Source organism: Myzus persicae, unplaced genomic scaffold (assembly GCF_001856785.1).
Source record: "Myzus persicae strain clone G006 unplaced genomic scaffold, MPER_G0061.0, whole genome shotgun sequence".
Lineage (NCBI taxonomy): Eukaryota > Metazoa > Arthropoda > Insecta > Hemiptera > Aphididae > Myzus > Myzus persicae.
Genome location: NW_019104089.1, coordinates 359,357 through 386,620, shown reverse-complemented (window position 1 = coordinate 386,620; position 27,264 = coordinate 359,357). Strand labels below are relative to the sequence as shown.

Here is a 27,264-nt window from a genome sequence, read left to right as displayed (position 1 = left end):
TTAGTATAGGCAATGTTAATGATATTAAACAATATAAATGTTTAATCTTAAATAATATATTTAAAATTTAAATACAAATTCAAACTTCAAAGTATTTTAAAAGTGGCCCCATGTCAGTACCAACAACAATTGTTGTAAATAAAAGTATACAGAAAACAGAAAAATATCACGACTAATTTGTTTTAAAAATGACTTACTTTGAAATTTAATTTATCACAATATTATTATTAGTTACAATAGTTTGAATAAATTATCACAATAATAGTTAATAAAAACAATAAGTGTTTAACACTTAAACAGTTTAAACAGTGTGAAAGTACAAACATCGTGCAAGTTATAAAATGTTTGAGTGATTGTAAAAAAATTTATTGTATATTATTTAATTGATGTATACATAATATATTTTTGTAATCTATTATTATTGATACTCATATGACAATACAATTTAACATAATTAATTAGTTCTTAACACAATACATTTAAATTCGAGTACATCGGTACTTACAATATATTTTAATTCAGTATGAACTATGATTAAGGTACAAAGTGAATTGTTAAATCAATAAATGTATAAATAGCCAGTATATTAAGTCGAGCTTATGGAAAAACCTACATTTCTGCAAAAACAAAACTTGTTAATAACAATGTTAATGTTAAATAACAGATAATCACAAATATCTTGTAAAATAATAAAGATTGTATAATAAGTAATAGGTATAGTATCTTATAAAAATTAAAACCCTTTTATTTGTATACTTTAACCCAAAATGCACACAATAAAGTAAATGAATGAATAATATTTTCTTAGAATTTATCAAAATTATAATACGTGTACTTGAGTATAATGACTTAAGACTTTATTAACATCTTTCGTCAATAACATTATTTCTGGATTATTAAGTACATAAATAACCTTTAAAGAACGACATTTATCATAACTATTTTAAAGTACTTATTAGTTGTACGAAAATTCAAGATAACATTTAAAGGGCTAATTTTTGTATACATTAATAGTTTAAAAAAAATTAAGACAGGATTTCATAACCGTATAATACGTATAAAAGTACAGGAGTGGATCCAGAAATTTATCAGGGGGGAGGGGGGTAATTGAAATGTACCCAACAGATACTATTCATATTTAATAACATGCTTTTCAATATCACCATTCTTTTTCTCAACCCCCTCCCCTCTTTGGCACGCCACTGTAAGAGTATAATGTGTATATAATAATTATTAATTTAGTACAATAGTTTATTATAGTTGAACAATATCGGCAAGAGTACGAGCCATTGGAAACCTGTGATTTTTTTTCAAATATTTTATAGTTATCAGTTTTTGAAATGTATGATGGTTTCACGTATATCTTCAATAATTTTAATCCTTGATGAAATCAAACTATATATTGTTGTTAAGCTGAAGCCGATCAGACCACCAATGCCACAACTTCTGAGACCACCTGAAATATTTTCAGTTTGTTTTAATTTAATAATTCTAAAATGTATATTGAAATTGAAATTTATTTATTATAATTTATACTCAGGCACATAAAGATTATATTATTAGGCCGAATAAGGATACGTGACGTTTTAGAACAATGTATAATATCATAAGTAAAGTAAAAAAAAATATTCAATCAATCATTAAAAATATTAGTAATAAGAATTAAAAAAACTAAAATAAAATATCAAAAACTTTATTTATAATGAGTTTGTATATAAAAAAATCAAAATGTTATGAACTTATAAATATATATCATAATTGATTTTATAATTTGTATGGATCAACTATAGAACTAAACATAATTTTTACATAAAATAACTCAATCAATTTCACTTAGGTAATATTAAATTATTAATTTTTAACATTTTACTTTAAATACATTAATACTGATCTTATTGGGAGTATTATAATTTTCAATAAATAATTTTTTTGATATGGTATTTTAATTTTTAATCAGTAGGTACTCTTGTTTTTTATATTGATCGATTTATTATTATTTTTTTACTTCCAATTGTCCACACGTCTAAACAGCTTCTAGATTATTAGAAGTAGATGCTTAATTAAAAAAAAAACAATAGAAGGTAGAAATTGGATGCTAGGTAATTGTTTCGCATCACTTATATACATTTGAAAACAATGACACATAATTGTAAGAAAAAGGTATCATAAGAATACATTACTTCAGTTACGGTGGTGTTTATAGGTACCTATGTAATTTTCACAGCTCTTGTTTTATACCTTTTTTCATTATAAAAACATTAAAAATATTATATCGCCCGATTTTCAATAGATTTAGCCATTTAGGCTTTATGAAAAATGTCTTATATGATTAAGTTACATACAATGTATTTAACCTTAAAGTATATAAAAGTTATGTTGTGGCGTTGTCGGTGTCTGTTGTGTGCACGATTTGAGTGTGTACACTGGTCGGCGTTGCTAGCCCCGGATGGGTGACCCCCCGAGATTTTTAGTAATAATATCTTTGCAATACAAGGTTAGGTTAGCACAATACGTGTTTCAAACCAATCATTTCCCACTACAAACAGCTAATGGCTATAGTTGCCGGGCTTTAAAACAATAAAAAAGGAAAAGTTATGTCCAAACTAAAAATTAAATCTATACTTACCAATTCATTCATAATAATAAACTTAAATGAACAGCATTAGAATAACAAAACTAATTAATTAAAAACTCACTTGTAGACCTATATAAAAGTCCTGTGCTTGTTCCAGCAATAATATTATTATAGATATCATCTTGTTGGCCTCGAGCATTTTCTAGTATTATCCCAAAAATACTATAGTATACCATTATCGTTCCATATTTATTTGACATACTAGATCCATGTTTTAAAACGCTATTCAACAATCTAAAAATCACATTTTATTACTTTATAATGAATACAAAAATAATGTTCATAATTAAAGTTTATAAGACGTATACCAACAAAATAACAATAATAAAATGTCTCACTGTGTTCTGTTATATGTGCGAGTTTGTTTATCGCGCAATACGATTTTCATGCCATTATGTGCTCCACGTATAACACCGATTGCAGAGCCCACCGAATACCATGTACCGATTTCAATGAAACACATTTCAAAACGTCCCCGTTTCTTAGAGCCAACACCTTCTAGAAATATATACTCTGGTTGAGAAGGCTGAATTCGTGGGTCATATTTTAAATATGGAGATGGAACCAATAATACTCCTTTTTCATTATCTGCAATGACAGAAGTGTTTAAGATTAAGTAGTTTAATTTATAAGTTTAAGATAATTTTAGGTTCATTGCTATATATACATAAATTGTGGGGTTACAGATATTACAGGTACGAAAAGCGTACTAAACTAAGTATAACTAACCTTTATCGTCGTCTTTTAAATCTAACATGTTGTTGGTAGTCGTCCTAAGAACAGTAATGAGAACAAAATAAACAAAATCACAAACAACCGTTTTAAGTTGTGACTTTTATAGTGTTTCGTACACATATAAGTAGTATAAATTGAGAGTGCGGTGACTGTAACAAAGATAAGGATAGTATCTCGATTGAGTGCTAATCTATCCAGAAATGCTTAGTTGATTACACCGTGCACTACCAACAGCATCCTACGAAAACTACGGTACACACACTGGCTTACTCGGGTACAAAGATCGATCGTTCTCGCCACCACCACCGACTAGCATATTTCCACCCGTTGCGCCTACCGAGGGGTTCACATTCTTGAATATTGGTATGCAAGGCAGTGGCGCCATCTACGTGAGTACTGAGTTTGATCACGTCCTCGAATGCATCCAACTCCGAGGGTGGAATATCGATGTATCTTTAATTTTCCAGAACCGAATTTCTGTTGAAAAGTATGCTAAGTATAGATTTTTTTATTTCGATTTGTTTAGTTGAGAAATGTTTTATCCATCTGAAATTTGTTCACGAATTTTTGAACACTGATAACTCTGCCCGTCAGTAAAACAGCTGGTTAACGGTGGGATGCAAATGGTGATGATATCAAGGGACAATTGCAGCATCTCGTCCCCCGCACCGACCCTATCGATTGTTAGCAGCTCACGCTTTGTGGTAATCGTAATCATATACACAAGGTGGATATATACGGTGGACCGGCTAACATCCTCCCACCTTGTTCGAGGGGTATTTACTACAGATGATAATCTCGGCAGAGTGCGCTGTTTGCAATTGTTGTCCTGTTTTCAGCAGCTAACCTGGCAGCGGATCGTGGATCCATTAATTTTGCACTTTGTAGTTACTAGTTACCTTGCAAGACCGGCGATCTACGTAATAATTAAAAATATTATAACTTGTAATACTGACAATTGTCAATTTGTAATGAGTATTATTATTAACGGCTATCGACGTCTATTAATATGTTTATGAAATTAGTAAAAACAACAAATGTTTTGTTCCGGGTTGTGATGTTGGGAATAAAAAAACATAAGAAGGAACATACAGCTTATACCTACTTTGCATATACATATTATAAAGAAATTTACTGATAATGCCCTATACCTAGTTATTACTTAAAAAAGACTATAGACTGTTAGAAAGATATCATATATATATAATATATAAATATATGAATATGAAAGAAATAGAGTATAGTTTAAGAAAGTTTTCAAAGAAAAAAGTATATATATCATGGAAAAATGAGTAAATTTTGTGTGTGGTGATCAATGGGAAAATGATTTGTTCTTCTATGATATCTCTTCTTTTATGCTGTATCTCCTCTAAACAATATTGGATTCAGTACCTCTCTTTCCACTTGCAGGCCATTTTTTTATAGGTCAATGGTGGTAATATACAGACGAAGACGTTAAATTTTGTACGATACTTGTATCGGTGGCTTAGTTTGAGTACTGACATTTTGTAGAAGAAGAAATGGGAATGCTGTAGTGCTAGCTAGGTAACTTGTTTTATCCTGGCGCTTAATTCCCATAGCCCATGCTTATATTTAAACTTTTATCCATGGTTCTATGTATAAACGTTTATAGATTTATGCAAATTTCTATAACAAAATTATAATAAATTATAATAATTCACCACCAAGTTCGGGATGATCGGTCAATTTCTTTTTTCACACAAAATCCGTACAAAAACCGGACCGGAGCCCCACACCCGCCAATCCCGTTGTTTCCAGTACAAATTATCTTAGATTATGATCTTATCAAATAGAATTTCTAGAATATTATTGTAAACTTAGATTATATAGCATGTAGTCTATGTATGATCTAAGATTGTGAATGGCAATATTACAATGTATAATATAGAAAGTTCCAACCCCCTAATAATTATTTAAACAATGAAATACCGTGGTTACTTACAACTGTACAAGACTATAAATATTGAGTACTTATTATATAAAAATGTAAAACCATAAACAAACATAAATATATAATTTATATTCACAATATTTAATATGCATACTAGGCGATACACCTAATGAGATGTGTAGTTATTAGTATACTTTACGGTGTAACTGCTTTTGCTTTTATACAAAATATTTTCAATCTAGTTAAATATTTTCCACAAACCCAACCATACATTTAAATAACTACACAGGTGTATTTAAACAATACATATTTACAAATAATCTTAGAATTCATATCGTTGATTCTCCCTGTGAAACTTTATATATTTATCTAATTTATTGTGAACTCATTTAGAGCTTGACATATTTTTTACAACTTAACACCTCTATAGCTGTATATTAACAGTCATCTTAATAAAATATTGGTTGAGCTTGATACTTATTCAAAATATTATCACACATTCGATTGGTTGTACATGTCAGATAGTCAAATATTTGTTGAATTTAGATACAAATAACTTTTTTTTTATTACCTTCTTGTAAATATGAAAACTAAGTTTAAGATTTCTTAAACTTTATTTTTTTTTTGGGGGGCATGATTGAGCGTTATACAATGTACAAGTTACAAATTATATCAATCAACTTTTATATTTATTTAATACACAATTACCGATAATTTCATAAGAACTTAATAGAAATCGTACAATTAACCAATAATAAATCAACAAATTACTAAATTAAATAGCGATAATATGGTGTACATGACTCTTGCGATCATATTGTGTAGCAGAACATAGTTATACAAAATAAGAGAAGTTACAGTAAGATAATTTGTTAAAAATGAGGAGTAGACAACAAGTGTCAACAGCCAACAAATTAATGTTTCTATTGTTTGTAATTTGTATTTTGTACTGTTTATGATTTTAATCTAAAATTTAAATTTAAGAAGGAAGTTATCGCATTGGTCAAATAGTATCATCATATCACATAATTGACGACGTAGCAAAGTATAAATAAGAAATAGCTGAAGCTTTGAAGACAATATTTCATAATTTCAATGAATGATAATGGAACATTGCCACTACTAACAGAAAACGATAGAACCGGCATCTATCAAAATACCATTGATCATCGAAAAATATTTCAGTTGAAGTTGAATGCTTGAAATTCAAGATTATCACTTTTTAGTTTTTTTTTTGTTATACCATGATAATGATGATTGTAAAAATTAAATAATCTTTTATGTAAATATGAATAAATTTGTTTAAATGTTGTAAATGCTAATTACTACTAAATTAATACGTATACTAGTAGTATATGCTTAAAATCTGCCTATAAATAATACTTTAAAATATTATGTTTAGTCAAATAACATATAGAAAAAACGTTTATAACATCCTGCCGAGCCTCCAGGATAATATAAGCAAAACGATCAGCTGTTCGACCACAGTCTGTACTCTATAATATAGCATAAAGAATAATAATTATTCAGAATAATTATTATTATTCTTTACACACCGGTTGAGACGTCGCGTGCACTATGTCTTCTGCCTATTATGCTGTGATCAGTGTCGTTCGTCTGAGTGCGCAGTAAATACGTACCTAACCAGTCAATAAGTTCTTTAATGGACTTCAATTTTTTGTTCGAGGTATGTTGTTTTATATTTTGTTTCTTTGGTAAGACATAGAATAGCCAATAGGTACTTAGGATATTCAATCACGATAGTAGGGTATATTACAGTACGTTTTAAATACAACTTTTTATTTATTTATTTGTGGTTGTAACTTGTAAGAGATCCCTACCTATTTCTTTCTTCCTTTTTTTAAATTGTTTTTTTCTATTCTTAAATCCTTTAGGCTAGTATTAAAAATATTTAATTAGGTATATGTAATGTGTTATATCTTGCTAAAATGTTATTATATTAAATACCTAAAGGCTTATTAAAAATAAATATATATTAATTTAATGTTTTCAATTAATAAAAGTTTTTTCTATTTACAATGTCGTTTTACCAGATAGTTAGTAGTCTACTTAATTATATATTTTTTTAAATAATTACAAATATTTAATTTTTGTAAGTAGATATTCAATATAATTATATAAATACTTGTAACATAATTATTATTGCTGGGAGTGTCTACACATTATTTAAGACCAAGGATCAAGCATTGAATAATAATTAATAGGAGTAGGAACTAAAAAGTTCAAGTTTTTCATGAATAATTTTCATATCTGAATGAGTTTTTTAATTTATTATACCTACTGGAGGTTGGTCAACAATTATTATTCAGCTATCAAATCAATGCAATTCAAAATATCTACCCATGTATGTAGTTATGTACTAATTGAAAAAAATCAAATTACATAATTTTAGATTTCACTTTAATATTTGCACGAATGTCAGAAACTGTAGATGTTATACTAAGTCATAATAATTAGTTCGTAATTTCAAATAGGTGTATTATTTTTGTTTGAAACCTTAAATCAATCTTAACTTTTTGTTTCATTTTTTAAAACGTAAATAAGTATATTTTTGGCTTAGTTTAGGCATTATAAAATTAGAAATTTATTTATTAATATGCAATCGGAACAGGGAATAGCTGCATAATTGAGTATTTAAAATAGATGTACAACAAATAACTTAGTAAATCAAGATTACATTTATATGTAGATACCGTTTAACACAAGTTATACAACAATAGAAAAAGAATAATATATCAATCTAGTACCTATATTTATAACCTATGCTTTTTATTCATTTACAAATGATTTTTTTCATAATAATATATTACCTATAAAATGTAGAAATATTCAAATAGACTTAGTAAAGTTAATTGTTAGTTCATTAAACACAATTGAACAGACATTGCTAGTAAAAGCACTTTACTTTACGTAATTAATATTTTAATTTATTTGTTTATATTTACCAACAGGTTATACATTATTATGAAGTTGATTTCTAAGTCACTGAATACATTACCCTTACGCAGATTGTTATCAACTGTACCCAAACCATTAAATATTGTACAAGAAGCTGCTCTCGAAGAACGCTGTATTCTTGTTGATCAACACGATCAAGAGTGCGGCTTTGCCAGTAAACGAGACTGTCATAGACTTGTAAATGGTAACCTTCCGTTACATCGTGCGTTTAGTGTCTTTTTGTTCAATACCAAGGATGAACTACTATTACAACAGCGTTCATCGACCAAGATCACATTCCCCGATCATTATACAAATGCTTGTTGCAGTCATCCGCTATACGAGATTGAACATGAGCGCAAAGACTTAGAAGGTGCTAAAGCTGCTGCTTGTCGCAGGCTTGTGTTTGAATTAGGAATTCCTTCCAGCCAGTGTCAACCTAATGACTTGCAGTATATAACCAGAATAAGGTAATGACAGCTTATCGATACATTCAAAAATTTGCATTTGATTTGATGTATTTTTTTAGGTACATGTCCAAAGGAGATGGAACCTGGGGTGAACACGAAATTGATTATATATTTATTTTGCACAAAGATGTTTCTTTGGACCCCAATCCAGATGAAGTGACAACTGCCCTGTATATCCCCAAATCAAAAATGAATAAATTCTTACAGAATTTAAATCATCCAATTACACCATGGTTTAATCTAATTGCACAAAACGAATTGACAGATTGGTGGAACAATTTAAAATCTCTGGAGAAAGTCATGAATCATAAAAAAATTATTACTTATTAAACATTTTTCGACTGTTGGAAATATTTATTAAGATTGGGACTATATAAACATTTTTACTGTTTATAATATGAAAAGGTGGGAAAAATTAAAAGTAGAATAGATTTGCCGATCCTGGCACCGCTTCTTTCGCATCTCCGCCTCTCCGCCTTTCCGCCTCACCGCCTCACCGCCTCACCGCCTCTTTCACCACGCACGTACCCCCGGCGGTGTACGTGCTTGGTGAAAGAGACGGTGAGGCGGAGAGGCAGTTCCAGGATCGGCATATCTATTCTACTATTAAGGAAAATAATTAATTCGAGTTAAATTATGTTAAGAGAATACAAGATTGATACGTTAGAAGTTAACAGTTAACAAATCACAAATTTAACTTTATAAGTTAAAAGTATAGAAAAAAGTAAAGTTAATGACTTATCCCAGTTTAATATAAATATTTACGTACAAAATCATAAAAACGAAAAAATTTCAAATTTATTTTAACTTCATGCATTATTTCTAAATCAACTGAAAAAATCTAAGTTATTTCAACTGCCAATTAAACTAGTTATGTTCATAAATTGATTGTCACTGTTGTTCACACATGTTAGAATATCCACAAACTGTATCACATCATTTTAGTTCACAGTTCAAAATATTTTGACATACCATCAAAAAACATTATATAACCTACCTATCTATATTATATTATTATGATTTGTTCTGAAATTATTATTTTTATTTTTAAATTTCATACGGCTTTTTGGCACATACGCATGACTTAATATTATTTGATGAGGATGATTGTTATAAAAATTATGATTTTATATTATATCAATTTTAGGTCAGTAATTCTTTATTTTTACTAACATTTTATTTATAAGTTTTACATATTTTTCGGTTTATTAAGCGTAACTATGATTTAATGAAGACGTAATTGTTATTATTAAAATTATGGCTTTTTAAAAAAATAATATTTTACATTAATTGTACACTATTACTTGATTTTCTTCACATACAGAGTTTACATAGACCCATTCAAAAATGTGTATTATTTATTTTTGTAATTTATTATAGAATGATGTTAATTTAAATAAAAATAAGTATTTATATTAAGTGTAAAAGCAAAAATAATGTTTTACACATTTTAAATTCATACCTTCATAATTTAAGGTATTTATAGATACACTTTGATTATAAGTAATATATATTAGCCATTAGTTATAACTACAGATAAACATAATATTTCTGAGATAATTCATAAGTTCATAAGTTATAATTACAATAATTCGAGTAAGTCAACAATTAGATGTTTATAGTTTTAGTTATAAGTTATAATCAAAACCATTTAATATTTCTTTTGCACATAAAAAAAAAAAAAATTGAAATGAATGCCTTTAATAATATTAAATTATTAACCCTCTTCCCGTTGGATAATGTCATTGTTGACGAGTGTATATTATATCATTGATGTATCTACTTATTAATATTATTATTACTTTTATCTGTATTGTTATATATTATCTTATCCTCGCCGATATCTGTTCGAATGACATTCAATCATGTTCTTATATTAGTGTGTGTTTACCGTGTCTCTATGTACATATGCGTGTCACCGTGTCCGTCTCCGCATTATAAAATAAATTATGTAGTTATACAAAAAAGGTTAAATCTTAATATATTAATAAAAAAACTCATATACCTATACAGTCCACTAAAAACCGAAGGCAACAGTCATATTATTTTTGGTATTGTCCGAGTTGCGGTCGCAATAGACGAATTGCGGTCTTAATAATATTGAAGCTAAAATTAACGTCTTAATTGCGGTCAGTATTCGGTTATTGATTATCCGATGCTCTTATCCAACTTTCACGTCAATAATTTCATGATCCAACGGTGAAGCAGTATTTAGTACCCATATCAGTATTCTTTTATTTTTAGATTCTGAGCTTAGAAAATGCATGCATTGTATTAACAATGATGTAGGTTAATCGAGTAATATATCGTAATAATAAACTTTAAAATGTATCAACTTCTAAGTTTTATTAATGGAATTTAAAAAATATTAAATATACCTACATTATTTTTTATATGCATTCAAAGTTCAATCTTTTTCAAAATTCATCAAAATCTCAAACATTTTCAAATTATTTTTCAGTTAGAAATTCATACAAGTTTTTTGTATAGATATCTAATATTAAACATTTTATTAGAATATTCCTCATAAATTGTTCTACCTTTAAAAAAAACACTAAAATGGAATGTTATGCTATTTAACAGCCATATGGCATTTTAAATTTTTACTAATTTTTTTAAAAATTAAATAAGATTATTCAATGAGTATGCCAAGACACCACAACGTCTCCTCTCAACATTGTTTTTCGTATGCAATGGTTTATCATTGAATTCAAATAAAACACACCCATTGCTACGACATACTCGACAAGTACTATACAGCAGCATTGTACAGAAAAACAGTAATTTAATACATGTTTTTGGTAGAATTCACTAAATTCTTATAATATTATCATAACGGTCTGAGACAGTCGAACACTGTTACTCAGTTATCTACGACGGAAGTCATGAATCAAGTATTTTTTGAACTTCGTTCCGGCAAAGTTTGATATTCCAGCTCAAATTCTGTTGGGAAAATCGGAACATCGCCGGTCCGGTGATTATGGGCGATACCAATCGATGCCAAAACGCTTTGGCCGAATTTTCGGAGATGAAAACAAAATGTTTTATAATTATTTGTAATTTTCAATTCTCAAATAGTTTTAACTATTTTCAAATTTTCAAATAACCTAACCTATCATTGACACCTAAGACTTAACAGCGTCAAGAAAGCGCATATACCTACTAAAGAATATTTTTACCAACAACACCTCTGTAGTTACTGGTTAACGTGTCACAATCTCTCTGTAATACAATTTTTTTATTTTATTTACAATGGCAATAACATTCCACTTAACACAAAAAAAAATATATTTCTAATAATTATTCACAAAACATTCTGACAGACTTAAATTACCCAATTGATTCGAGACAATTTGATCACAATTCTTTAACAATTTCATTCCATCCCGTATTACAGATAAATGTTTTAAATAAATAGTATAGTGATGATAAGGCATAGAGTGATGTATAAGCATAATAGTTACAGTAAGAGAGTCTTATTAATTATTAAGGCTCTCTAGTTGCAGTTTCTTAACAGCTGTGAAAATACAGTGTTATGGGCTTTGAGTAATAAAACTAGTGACATAGGTGTATCACATCCAATTTTTGTGACATTTTTAAGTGTTTATTAGTAAGATAGAATAATAAATAATATGTTATAATAGTAAATTACAATAAATAATAAATATAAATTTATTTTTAGTTACAATTTAACTGGTTCAGACTATACGTGGAGCTCTGCATAATACTATTTATTATATTTGTGTTTAAGCTAAATATAATAATTCAACCAAATTCCTTTAAATTATTTTTTTTTTTAAATAAATAATATATAATATTGAATTATTAACAATAATCTTAAAAAAAAAACATGAACTAGAATTTAAAAAAGGTGGGTAAGTGAGTATCGCTTTGCTATACAGTAGATGTCTAGAGAGATTATTATAATGGATGTGTTCTATACTTAAATTTGAATTCAAAGATAAAATATAATGAACTCATTGTACGAGTATACCTACGAAAAATGATTTTGGGGCGAAGACGGTCTTTAATCAGCGTACATAACTATTATAATATTTATATATTGTTTATTGCTATTAGATAAAGTACTTAATTTTACTATTTAGACATTATTTGGTAATAAAGTAAGTTGAATTAATTTTTTTTTTTAATTGCACTTGAAAATGTCGTTGTGTGTTTAAAATATAATAATTTATTATAGATATTATTATTAAAAAAATACTCTAAAAGTTTCAAGTATACCCACGGGCCACGAATAATATTTTTAATCACAATAAAATAACTAATTTCGTCCAAATATGAAAAAAAAATATCTATAAAATCATAGATTTTTCGGTTACAGTATGAACTATTTGTGAACCTTATTTTAAATGTTCAAACCTTATAATTCAAACCTAAAATTTGAATACTTTATACATTTTAACTACAAAATAATATTTACAAATTGTAGTCAATTTGACGAGTTTTCAAAATTTCAACTTCAAACGCTTAAAAAAAAATCTTGCCAACAGCTATCGTTCATTTTATGAGGTAGGTACTTTGTGTTACATTTCAAGCATTTTAACTTAAAAACAAATTTTTCGTTTGAACTCCTTGCTTTCAGTTTCGATCTCATTATACTTTCTCTATAACATATCACTTTGAATGACAAACTGCTCTCGTAATTAGCCAATTTATAGAATGATGTGTATTACCAACTAGAATTTAGCTTTTATTTATTAATTATTTTTCTGATACATTTGTTTTATATACCTATTCTGTTATATTAGTACTTTTATGTATATTTATTTATATTATATTTATAAATTGTTATCAGTACGTTTAGTCGTACGGGGTCATCTTAAACTACCTATATTAAACCTTAATCTTTTATTTAATTTCAAAGCTTTTTGACTTAGTAAAAAATTATTTATTTTTTAATTTTTAATTTATTATATTTATTTTCTCTAACAACAGCTTTTTAGAAAACTTGTATTACATTTTCAAGTTAAATTATAGTTTTTTAACAGAGCAAAAATTGTTTAATCAACAGTAATTTTAAATAATCTAATAAATACCCAAACACACAAGCCCAGATCATTGTAAAATCATAACATCCATCGCTCTGATCGGAATCTAAAACATTTATATTAGTTTCAACTAAATACATATCATTTATGACCTGCATAATAAAAGTAAAGTAGATATTGTAAGTGGGTATGACCTAAAACTAAAGACACACGGAGGCATGGTTAACTCTTCACCTTCTATTCTATTGATACTCATGTAATTGGGGCGTTTGGTTCGTGGTACCACACAAAGAATAAAGTGCGTAACCAAAATGTTCCCTTATGGCTTATATATTTTCATAACTACACTACATTCGATTTAATAACAGTAGGATTAAAATGGTTATAAAGTAGTAGAATAAAATGTATGATAAAATAATATACTCAATAGTAAATATGAATAAATTAAAAATATCCAATGAAACCTACATTTATTTAATCTCTTGTTATGTAGGTTAGGTTGTAAGTACCTATTAATTGCAATATATTTAATTAGTCCTCAATTACAATCTTTTTTTAACATTTTATTTGCTAAGCCTACCTAAAAGAATTAGTTTTTTTTCAATTAGATGCGGCGTGATGATGATGCTTGGATATTTATGTTTGAGGCAGCTTTGAGTACCTTGGACATTACTCTTCGTGAGGACCTTGCCAAATAATTATTCTACATAATGTATAGTGTATACGATTTATCGGCAAATCAGTATATCACTACAACCAAAAAAAAAAAAAATATAAAAAAAAATATGACAGGAAGATTCTCAATATCTGATAACGATATTTCCACGTGTGTGTCATCATAGACCATTGGTATGGACAAATTACGACAAATTTAATAACTTTTAAATTCCATTTACTTCTAAAATTTGGCTGGAAAATTATTCTTTATAATACATTGGTCTTTGGTCCCAAATGAAAAAATTGTGTTTCATAATTAATTAAAACTCGTTGTCTACGGTTTACTGTAGTTGGTAGTTGGTACCAAATCATCGTGCAATATGACAGTTGTACATAGGTACTACATAACAGTAGTTAAGCTGCATAAACGTGTAATGCATCATAGTGGGCTTACTTTAAGTCTATTGTCTATATGAGTAAATGACCTTTACCTTAAATAGATAGGTACCACACTACCACTGTACGGCTGTCAGCGTTAAAACCATTTTTCATGTAGACCTGCATTCGTGGAATTGTGGGAAGTATTTTTAATTTTGTTCAAAAAATCTTTAGTCAACCACATCAGAGGCTGCTCAAAAATTATTTTAAAAGTGCGGCCCTGTTGGTCACAGGGTCCGTTATCATTCCTATAGATCTTTGGCAGTTCAATGCATTAACGTTAACTTTGGTCACAGTTGTGAAAAAAAACAATTAATAATTATGTCAACTGATAAGGTATAATAAAATAATTTTAGAATTGTTTAGGCATTTCAATGTATTGAGGACATTTACAATAAAATTAGTAAGAATGATGCTTATAAAGTTTGTCTTTGAGGCAAGTGCATTATAGTAGTTAGTTTTCATCAAAACGTCCTTATAATTTTGATTTTGATTTTTTAATTAAGTATCAATATTAATACATATTACTATAATAACTTTTTTTTAAATTACCAACTAATATTGTTTGACCTGTCATTATTAATCATTTGACAATCAGATTCATGTGGTTTGATGGCAGAAATATCTTCGTTTTTATAATTTTGGTTTTTTTTAAACATATTACGATATATTATAGTAGACTTATATTTCACACTACAATACTAATTTTATAGTATAGAATCTGTATACCTAGTACCTACTACCTAAGTTTATTATAAGTTTGAAAATTGATTTGTATTGTTATAAAAAATAATATAGGTATATATTTTTGTAAATTAAATGACCATTATTATTTAAAATTGATTTTTCATCTTATTCTCCTCCCTTCTCGGCTATATATGGGACGACCCGCTTTGTCAATTTTTTTGTTTTTGTTCGTTTTAGAAAAATTTTTTCCAAAAATAATAAAAAATAACTATTATTTTTTATAATATATTTTTTTATGTTTAACCCATACTTTAAATTAAACTTACATTGTTAATATCAAAATGTATATCTTATGTCAAACATATTTGTTTAACTGTCTGAAAACAAATTCACTCTCTCTTATAATCAAAATATATGTGTTTATTTTATTGCAGTAAATATTGCAATGTACATAGTATATTATGTACTTAACCAGAAAGTTGTTGATATATTAATCACATTTAAAGTTATCCCCCACTCAGGGCCTTTCCGACGGTTTGTGAGGCTCGGGGCAGAGTAAAATTGAGATGCTTAAAATGTCTTTATTGTCAAGTACCCCTTGATAATGGGGCAAGAGCCCAAATTGACTTAAAAAATATAGTACCTTGCACCTACAAAAATATTAATGAGTAAAAAAATTATTAACACAACACATCATCAACTTAAACTTAACATAGATAATTATATTGATAAAATAAGTCGATAAATATAGTAAAACAATATTATAAGAAACCTATGGACACACACACCTAACGCACAGTTACTTGATGAGCAAAGACGATCCTCCACTATGTGACTCATGCAATTTTTTTTTAACTGTCAATCACATCATTACAGAATGTCAAAAATATAACCAGTATCGAAATCAATACCACATCTCCGAACAAATTTGCCTAGCACTAGGGCCAAACGGCCCAAACCCACAGGACGTAAAAAACTTAATTTTATTCTTAAAAAAAAACAGAATTGTACAATTTAATTTAATGTAATCATGTAAATACTAAAATAATAACAATGTAACCAAAAAATTCTTGTACTAATGGCCTAGTTGTCGATGTATATTTCAGATCAATAAAAAAAAAAACCTATGTACTTAACAAATCAGCAAAATATGTGTCAATAATATTGTTATATTTTAGTTGATCAGCAATTTGTTTCTATGTACTACCATTAAGTGTGGCTAAGTTGTTGTATTTTTCTTGGTACAAAGTGCTTTGAAGATAGTTTTTACTTTTTTTTTTGTCAATTACAGCTTTAAAAATTGAAGTTTAATAGTTTGAAAATGATATTTTATATGTTATTTGCTACCTTAATTATGATAATTATTACCACTAATCTACTGTCCGGTACCTACTTAGGGGAGGTTATAAAGGTTTTATAGGTTAAACGATGTGTATTTTATCAACAAAAATGACTTAACAGGAAAAACTCTCACACCTTATATTTTATTGGTCGAATTTTGATAATTTATTTTTTATTTGAGAGAGGAGAACTTTTTTTAGGTCTGGTCAGAGCCCGAATTTTCATTTTACTATAAATAGTGCTAGAAAAATAGGTTTGAAAAATAATAAGCATTAAACATTATTCAATTAATTTAGCTCCTATAATTTAATGTTTAAAATCGGGCTTTGATCCAATCTGCAAAATGTTCTCTTATACTCAGTTTAAAAAAATTAAAGGGATCTGTTAATTCTACTGGACGTAATAGTACGTAAGGCACGTTTTTGTACTAAGAACGCGACAGTTCCTACGCCTTTAATCATTAACTCGTTTAAAATTCCATTTCAATGAACAATTTTTTTTGCCCCTCAAACTTTTTATCGTAATTATAATAGCGGGGCCTGTTCAACTGTGGTGAGGGTTCGGGGCCCGGGTTCGGGCCCCTCTCGCCCTGCCCTAGGGACACGGCTCGGTCCTCCAAGACTTATAATGGCTGCTGTGAAAATACACCACACACGATATATTATATTATGTGTATTACAATAAAAAGCAACCAACCTAATACTATTACAGATATTACATTACGATTTACAAACACCGCGATGGCGTAGACGTATGTATATAGGTAATAGCAGGTGATGTATACGCGTATTTTTGGCGTGCAGTAATAATAGTAATAATGATAATAAAAGCAGTGAGTGTTTCGAAAACGAGAGGATGCGGCGAGTCGTATACAGAGAAAGAAAGAAAAAAGAAACGTGCCGTGAAAAAAATAACACTAAACGGTTACACACACGGCGCGATGATGACGATAATAATAATAATAATAATAATAATAATATTGTGTGTATTCGTATATTATGTTGTGGACAATAAAATAAATACTATGATATATAGGTCCTATGTACTATTATTGTTGTATCGGCGGCGGGCTAGACGACCGCGATAAGTGCAATATAATGGGTTCGGTCGAGACGGGCGGGCGACGATGTAATAAAACACGAAATTAATAACGTAACGCGTTATTGAAGACGCATTAAAACTAGATCATCCGTCGTCCGTGATCGAAATGACACAACTCCGTGAGCGCGAGTCGTGGCCGGTGGCGGCTGAGTGATGCGATAGAGACGACGGATGCGACGACGTGTACGAGTACCGTTTCTCATTCATTCGTTTTGTTATATTTTATATTTTTAACGCATCTATTTAGATCGCTGTGTGTGTGTGTGTGTGTGTGTGTGTGTGTGTGTGTGTGTGTGTGTGTGTGTGTACTTATGCGATGTACGAACGGCGTTACGTAATTTTGCCACATTTTTTTTTGGTATGCGCGGGCGAAACACGACGGCGACGACGACGACGACGCATGCCTTTAATAGTTTAATAATAATAATAGTGATAATAATAATAATAATATAATATCGATATGAGATCTTTATGTGTACGAGCCCCGAGCGGGCGCTCTCCGTTTCCCACAAAAACGGCGACATATGTATATCGTATGCTGCACACCCGACGGCTGTGAGCGTCCTTGTCCACGATTATAATAATATTATAACCATCGTAGTCGTCATCTATTATCCCCTATATCATCGTCTTCGTCTACGTACTACACGTCTGTGTATCCATGTAACATATAGTGTCCTATACCCGTCAAATGGCGGCATGTCCCGAGCTGCAGACGAGAGCGACACCTCTCCCCCCCGGACCAATCACCCACCCACTGGCCATGGGTCGTGCTCTGAACACACTCCCGCCCACCCGCTCGCCAGTCGTCACGACTAATATACGCATAATATATTAGGTATTGTAATAATAAATGCCGTTTTATATCACAACCAGCAGACATACGATATAATATTATAATATAGGCATAAGGTGCATGCATGAGTGGTAGGATGGCGAGGGGGTGGTGTCATCACATAATTCGGCGTACATCTCCTTCGTTATCGTTATTGTTATAATATACTGACGACGGGTAATCGACATCGAAACCTTTTTGGTCAGTGGTGGGGCAACGTTGCTCAACCGCTCTCCGGGCCCGTCTCTTCGGGGTATATAATCCCATGGACCATACCCCAAGACCGCATCATTCGCATCGTCGTCTGCCAAGTCACGTACACTGTCTGCAGCTAGTACAGAAATCGCGAATCGTTATCGTGGTTGTCGTCGTTGTTGCCGCCGTCAAAACTTAGCCGTTGCTGTTGCCACTTTCGTCGTCATCCTCAACTTCACTGTAAAACAAATCGTTCGCCGCCCTTTTCGGCAAACTCATCCACAACATGAATGTGAGTAACCTACCCATAGCTGGTGATCTAAACGATATTAAATTTTCGATTTTATTTTTCATTTTTTTTCCTCCGACTGTATTTTTTCTATTATATTTCTACAAATTCGTCATCATATATTATTATACATACATACATTATAATATCATGCATATAAAGTTATATTACGTAGGTATACTTATGTACTATAGAACTATAGTGTATTGATTGGAGACTGCAATAATCGTCAGTCTGATGTGCTCTTACAACTAAACAACTAGGTATGTAGGAAATAACCAAGGAAAAAAAACAATAATATGCCACCGACTTAAGTTTTTAACAAATGATTGCAGAATAACAACATTTGAATGATCTATATTGTAGGGGGATTTATCAACTGGCGTTTAACTAAACCACCAACGTGCAAGGCCAAAAGTTGTCCGTAATTTTAAATCATGTTTTTGAACTCAATATTTTTAAAAGGCCGTGTGGATAATTGATGTATTGTAACTCAAATCAAACACTTACTTTAAAACTTTAAAGGTACTAAATGTAGATTATAGGTACGTTTTAGCTGATATTTTGAAGACATTCGATTTACATAAAATATTATTTGAATACAAAAACGTTTTATTATTTAAATTCTAAACATTGTTAAAGTACCTATATAATACACGGTTATATTCATATTTATTTTTGAAACGATATGTACAATGCATTAACTAGAAATTTAGAGAGAACATAGAAATAGCTACCGGAATATAAAAATATACCGCTAAGGTTTCAAAATAAAATTCAATTGTTGTTACCTGCTTAAATAAAAAGTATTATAAATTATTATTATACTTCATATACGTTCAATATTGTTGTTGATAGTTCAGTTGATTTCTTTTTACGTTTTTAACTAAACATTACTAAATATTTGCCGAAACACTAAGAAAAAAACTCTATATGCACACATTTTTATAAAACTATTGTGGTCAAATCAAAAATTCTTGGAAGTAAAAATATAGATATTGATGATCAAACTAAAACAATTATAATACAAATCCCTCTGTAATTCATTTTGTTGGTATTTTATTTTCCGAATTCAAATATTTTTTAATTGCAAGTTCTTTTTTTATTGGCTTTATTTATCAACAGCAAAATAATTCAAAATTAAACATTTATTATTACTTAGACTGTAATAGTTTAATAATTTTGAGTTTGTATTAAAATATTCTTATAATAATAATAGGTATATATAATAACACAACATACTGTGCTAAATAATATTATGTAATATTCATAGTAAATATTTTATTATGTATACAATTTAACTATTAATAAAGAAGGCATTGTAAGCAATTATTTAAAATAGAACATTAAGTCTAAACAAAGATGATTTTTAATATATGCAAGTTTATGAATTTGTCACATAATATAACGAAATAGTAGATTATCTAATCCTAAACCTAAAACAAAAGAATGTATTTATAATTCTAATATGGATAGAATACTATTATGCTATATTTAAAAAATAACATTATATGTACCTTTGTCTTTATATTATATATAATACACTCTACACGACTTTATTCATATGCATTCATGTAGTATTCATCGTAAAGAGTCAAATATTATAATTAATTATACATAACAAAAAATAATAAGTTTACTCTTGTGCTCCAAATTCGCTTAAAAACGATTAATCATAATGTAATGAGTAAACATTTGTAATATTTAAATATAGGATTTGTTGAATATAAAATTATTTAGCATTTATTATTTATTAGACATTGATTAAACCTAAAGTCTTTGGAATAAACACATTTGCCTGGACCATTGACTAGATAAACCACTAACATGACACTACAAAGTACATATAGTAAAAAGAGTGTTTGGACTTTTTCTATAAACTATTGCAAACTGTCGAAATTGAATGATCTTACAATTTGATATTTCAATGTATCAGGCTATTGAGATATTCAGTGAATATATATACTTAGTTGAGTATAAATAACCACGTACAATAGGTTTTGTATGACATAGTATGTACTACGACTATAAGAGTAACTTTACTAAATTCATATGACAATTAACAATGTACCATTTAAACCAGTTAAAATTATCAATAATATTTTACAGGATAACTTATTTCACCACATGTACTATTCTATCATTTTAATTTTAACTTATAGTTTAAGGGTACAAGTCTTAGAAGCTGAATATTATAATCAACTTATATGAACTTGAACATTTTTTCATATCTATACCGATTTATTATTGAATTTGTTAGATAACTTGATAGAATAGCACCATTTAAAATTAGTTTATATTATAAATTACTTATGATATTTTTATGTATATTTTCATTCATTTTTAAGTTTTTTAACTCTGGTAGTTAAAAATTACATAACTTAAAGTCAGATCAATAATATTAATAATACGTTTATTTAGAGATGTGAGTGCTGTACATTTACTAGGTAAAGAACCAATTTTTTTTAATTATAATTTATTTTTTATCCAAAAAAATGTTGTGTGGCAACTCTAGTCAAATGCAATCAAAAGGGTATACTCTGGGTGGTAAAGAGATATATTTCTATCAACTTGTAATAAACACCAATACAATAATTATTATTCTAATGATAGTTTCTATTTTCTCGATACTGTATGTAATTGTTAAAAGTAAATAATATAAATGCTTTAATTTTTGAACATACAAAAATAAAGGAAATGCTGTGTTCATTTTGATAATTTAATTTAAATTCTTTATTAATTTAATAATGAATAATTAAATATTCATAATATGTATGTAAGTATTGATACAGAGCAATAGATCAATTTTTAGTTATCTATTGTTATTACTAGAATAATAATATAACTAAATTTGTCAAGTATACAACAATACAAATAACAATCGTATTTATTAATAAAAAATATAGCACTAAGATATTTTATTGAATAACCTTAGATTCTATTTTATCGACTTTAATACTTTATTGGTATATTTACTGGTAAATTAACCTATATTTTTTTACTTGAATTCCCCATCTCTACATGTATAATTCAAATACATCTAAAATAGAATATTTTTTAATTTGTTATAAAAATAAAAAAAATGTTCACCCATCTACGGTTTCAGCGTAATTTTAACCATACAATAAATAAGTCTCTTCAAGATATTTTAAATAATCGTCTAATAAAAAATATATAGAAATGAATAACTATTTTTCGTAATTATGTTATTTCAGAGGGCACTAATAATATTGCTTCTATCAATTGTTTTTGTTGTTGCTGAATCACCATATGGTGGTGGAAGTAGCAACAGCAATGGAAATGGTAGAAATGGAGGATATGGAGGCAAAGGACAATACGGTGGAGGAAATGGAGGTGGAGTAGGTTCATCATCAGCCAGCCCGTTTTTCAGCGGCGCCAATCAATATGGATCTCAATCCGGATCATCGGGAGCAGCCAATAATCGTTATTCTTCATTTGGATCTAAATTTGGAGGTAACAAAGGAAGCTATGGAGGATCTAGTTCTCGTAACAATGGTCGATACGGTAGTGGATCGACAAGTGGTTATGGAAGTGGTTCTTCAGGTAGTCTAGGTGGAACTGGAAGATCGCCTGGAGGTTATGGAGGTGGATCTTCAGGAAATTATGGAAGTGGATCGTCTGGAAGTTTTTCAGGTGGTTCACCAAGTAGTTATGGAAGTGGTTCATCGGGTGGTTTAGGTAGTCCTTCTGGATCAACTGGAACATATGGAACCGGCTCTTCGGGAGGTTTTGGCAGCGGATCATCTGGAAGCTATGGAGGAGGATCTTCAGGAGGTCTTGGCAGCGGATCATCTGGAAGCTATGGAGGAGGATCTTCAGGAGGTCTTGGCAGCGGATCATCTGGAAGCTATGGAGGAGGATCTTCAGGAGGTCTTGGCAGCGGATCATCTGGAAGCTATGGAGGAGGATCTTCAGGAGGTCTTGGTAGCGGATCATCTGGAAGCTATGGATTAGGTTCTTCGGGAGGTTTTGGCAGTGGATCATCTGGGAGCTATGGAGGTGGTTCTTCGGGAGGCTTCGGCAGTGGATCGTCAGGAAGCTATGGAGGAGGATCGTCAGGAGGCTTCGGCAGTGGATCATCTGGAAATTATGGAAGTGGATCCTCTGGTGGTTATGGAAGTGGTGGTGGAGGCCTTGGTGGGGCATCTTCAGGAAATAACGATGGTTATGGATCTGGAGGTTCTGGATCGTATGACCAACTTGGAGGAGCCAATGGTAATGGACTAGGCGGATCAGGGAACGATCCTCTCTCGGTAAGTTTAACATTATATATACAGTTTAATTTGATAAATATAACCATAAAATATTAATAAATATTTTTATTTTTATAAAAAGTTTCATCCAATAATTAATTATAAAATTATCCTATACATAATTATTTAAGTATTAATAGTTAATACTTAGTAGTAGGTATAGTCATTTTGTGAAATAAGTACTACATAGTAGATTATTTGGAATAGTAAGTTCCATACAAATTGTTTGGTTTTTAGGGAGGCCGAATGTCGAACTGGTGTTGTTTGATCACTAAATGTGTTCTGAGGTCAAGCATCAGCCGACCTCTCTAGTTCCCGGGTTTTTAGTGACGAATCCCGGCCTCAAATGTACGTGTTCCCTACCAAGCATAACCCCACTACAAAATACTAATGGTCATAGTTGCTGTCTGCTGATGCTTAAGTTCGATAAAAAAAATGATTCTATGCATTCCATATTTTTATGTGCATTCAGCATTCAAGAAAAATATTCAGATTTTGTTACGAATATTCTTAAAAATATAAACTAAGTTATTCAAATTAAGTTTTAAGTGATGTTAAACATAATCTAAATATCCAAAGCTGAGAACATTGTTGATCTCTATAATTACACTACTGTTTAAAGTTTTAAAAATGATTAGGTTTTAAGACACCTATACTTCAAAATTTATTTGGGGTTTGAATTTTGTTTTTGTTTTCAATTTATTATTGACAATTCTGTCAGTACACTGAATGATTATTCTTCAGTAACCGTTAATTTCGTTCTAAATTATACTATATCTGTACTACTCTTCATATTTTTTTTGTTTTTAGGAAAACTTTGATATAACTGTAACTCTAATAAAACAATCTATTTAACTAAACCTAGATAAATATTAATATAATATTTTCTAAAATAAAATCAAAAAAATTTAATTAAAATATAGACACTTGTGTTTTTTCAAATGTTGTATTGAGGTTAATCTTAGCATTTTTTTATAGAAAAATAATTCATTATTCATTACACTCATGAACAGTTAAATTGTTGTCGTGTTTACAGTTAAAATAGTTTAGCAACCTATTGATTTCACAAGAAACAATTTCAAAATTCAACTTTATTTTATTTTTAAATCAATAATATTGTAATGATAATGCCTATATAATATATAATAAAGGTTATTAATAATAATATTTCCTAGAAATTATATTACTTTTAAATACCTTATAATATAAGGCTTATATGACTAGTGAATATGAATTTAGTGTGGTCCATTTATGATGAATTAAAATAATGAATATTTTAGTTATTTTCATTTTAATATTATTATTACAACGTTATGAAAAACTTAAATTTTCTTAATGAATCGATTTTATTATAGAATATTCAATATAATATGTATATTTAATTGTATTATATTTTTTATTCATAAAATCTAATTAGTAAGTTATATTTTGTATAGGAACCAGCAAATTAATTAGTAAGTTATATTTTGTATAGGAACCAGCAAATTATGAATTTTCCTACGAAGTTAATGCGCCAGAATCCGGTGCTATTTTTGGTCATAAAGAAAGTCGCCAAGGTGAAGAAGCTACTGGAGTGTATCATGTACTACTACCTGATGGTCGAACACAAATTGTTGAATATGAAGCTGATGAAGATGGATACAAACCTAAAATTACATATACTGATCCAGTAGGAGGATATGCCGGTGATCGCCAATCTGGAAATAGTTATGGTGGAAATGGGGGCTTTGGTGGTTCAGGAAGCTTAGGGGGAAGTGGGGGTAATGCAGGGGGCCTTTACAATAATGTTAATGGTGGTGGATCTAGCAACAATGGTGCTGCGTACGGTGGTTCAAGTGGTCTTGGTAGTAGATATGGTGGATCAGGAGGTTCCAGTGGAAGTGGTGTAGGAGGTGGATATGGTGGATCTGGTAGTTCAAGTGGGGGCCTAGGAAGTAGCTATGGAGGATCGGGAAGCTCAAACGGTGGTCTAGGAGGTGGATATGGAGGATCTGGAAGTTCAAGTGGGGGTCTCGGCGGTGGCTATGGTGGTTCTGGTGGCTCAAGTGGCTCAAGTGGTAGCACTGGAGGAGGATATGGTGGACTAGGTGGATCAGGTGGTTCTAGTGGAAGTGGATTAGGAGGTGGATATGGTGGTTCTGGTAGTTCAAGTGGTGGTCTAGGAAGTAGCTATGGAGGATCAGGAGGATCAAGTGGGGGTCTAGGAGGTGGATATGGTGGGTCTGGTGGTTCCAGTGGAAGTGGATTAGGAGGTGGATATGGTGGTTCTGGTAGTTCTAGCGGTGGTCTAGGAAGTAGCTACGGAGGATCTGGAAGCTCTAATGGGGGTCTAGGAGGTGGATATGGAGGATCTGGAAGTTCAAATGGAGGTCTAGGAGGTGGATATGGAGGATCTGGAAGTTCAAATGGAGGTCTCGGAGGTGGTTATGGAGGATCCGGAGGATCAAGTGGTGGTATAGGAGGTGGTTATGGGGGATCGGGAAGCTCAAGTGGTGGTCTAGGAGGTGGATATGGAGGATCAGGGGGTTCAAATGGAGGTATAGGAGGTGGATATGGAGGTTCAAGTGGCTCAGGTGGTTCTCAGGGAAGTGCTTATGGAGGATCTGGTAGTTCAAGTGGTGGTGTAGGAGGTGGCTATGGAGGATCAGGGACTTCTAGTGGGGGACTAGGAGGTAGTTATGGTAGCTCCAGTGGTTCAAGTAGTGGTCTAGGTGGATCTTATGGCAGTAATCGTAATGGTTTAGGAAGTGGGTCATCTTATTAATACTATATTTATTGCTCAAAAATGTATGATCATCTTGTTAGAAAATCTAAACTAAAAGTATTTACTTACTAAATGAACAAATAAATATAACTTTACTATTTTTTAGTTGTATCGGTATTACTATTCCGTTTAGAGTATTATAAACATGTATGTTTATATTTACAGATTTTATACTTGTGTGTTTTGCACAGTTTATTCTTTGGTTACTTTACACTTATTTCTGTATACTATTGAGTTACGCATATTTGTATGTATAAATCACATTTCTTTTTTTTTATTGGTGAAATGTACAATTTGATAATATTTTTATTACTATGGCGATGATATGTTTGTTAATTTTGTAATCATATTGTATTTAACATTAATTTAATAAGTTTAATACTTGTTCAATATAATATAATCGTTTTATTTGAATAAACTTTATGTCTTTATATTTTGTCTATGGAATGGTTTTTTTTTAGATTTTGTACTTCTAGCATATAATATAATAGGTAAAAAAACTTTTTTTAATACATAACCAGTGAAATACTGTATACAGATGAGCTACAAATCGTATCTTTTATTAGAGTGGACGAAACTCATTAGCTCTAAAGCAAACATATCTTATCTATTCTATGAACAGTACCTATTAAAAAAATTACTGACACAGAAAAGTAAAAAAAAATCATAAATTCACGTACCAAACTACAATTATTTATATAAATATAAGTATTTATCATGTTTGCGTAAAATGAAACTATGCAGGTAGGTATAGTATTGATTTGATTAAAATTAGGATAAAGGTTGGGTTAAATAGTATCGATGTAACGTATTAACATTGGTTATTATTTTGCAACAATACTTGTAGCAAAGATTTTTATACTTCTTGTTGACCATTATGGAGTTAAAATCTATACCATTATTACATATTTACTTTTAATTGCCTACTTTTATTTATTTAGTATATTTGTATGTACAGTTTAGT

The 27,264-nt window shown here is 29.9% G+C and overlaps 3 protein-coding genes across 3 annotated transcripts; 2 read left to right on the top strand and 1 right to left on the bottom strand.

The window, feature by feature from the left end:
- Positions 1–801: 801 nt before the first annotated feature.
- LOC111038608 (mitochondrial import inner membrane translocase subunit Tim23-like) lies at positions 802–3,615 on the bottom strand. The gene is made up of 4 exons (XM_022321774.1): positions 3,365–3,615; positions 2,974–3,223; positions 2,697–2,869; positions 802–1,456 (listed from the first exon to the last, which is right to left on the bottom strand). The coding sequence occupies exons 1-4, from the start codon at positions 3,390–3,392 to the stop codon at positions 1,329–1,331; spliced, it is 579 nt and encodes a 192-aa protein (XP_022177466.1). The 5' UTR covers positions 3,393–3,615; the 3' UTR covers positions 802–1,328.
- A 3,278-nt stretch (positions 3,616–6,893) lies between these two features.
- LOC111038600 (isopentenyl-diphosphate Delta-isomerase 1-like) lies at positions 6,894–9,761 on the top strand. Its single transcript, XM_022321764.1, has 3 exons — positions 6,894–6,969; positions 8,255–8,710; positions 8,770–9,761. Exons 2-3 carry the CDS (start codon positions 8,268–8,270, stop codon positions 9,038–9,040), a joined length of 714 nt encoding a protein of 237 aa, XP_022177456.1. The 5' UTR covers positions 6,894–6,969; positions 8,255–8,267; the 3' UTR covers positions 9,041–9,761.
- A 9,295-nt stretch (positions 9,762–19,056) lies between these two features.
- Positions 19,057–26,617, top strand: LOC111038609 (glycine-rich cell wall structural protein 1.8-like). The gene is made up of 3 exons (XM_022321775.1): positions 19,057–19,265; positions 22,478–23,536; positions 25,011–26,617. Exons 1-3 carry the CDS (start codon positions 19,260–19,262, stop codon positions 26,298–26,300), a joined length of 2,355 nt encoding a protein of 784 aa, XP_022177467.1. The 5' UTR covers positions 19,057–19,259; the 3' UTR covers positions 26,301–26,617.
- Positions 26,618–27,264: the final 647 nt, after the last annotated feature.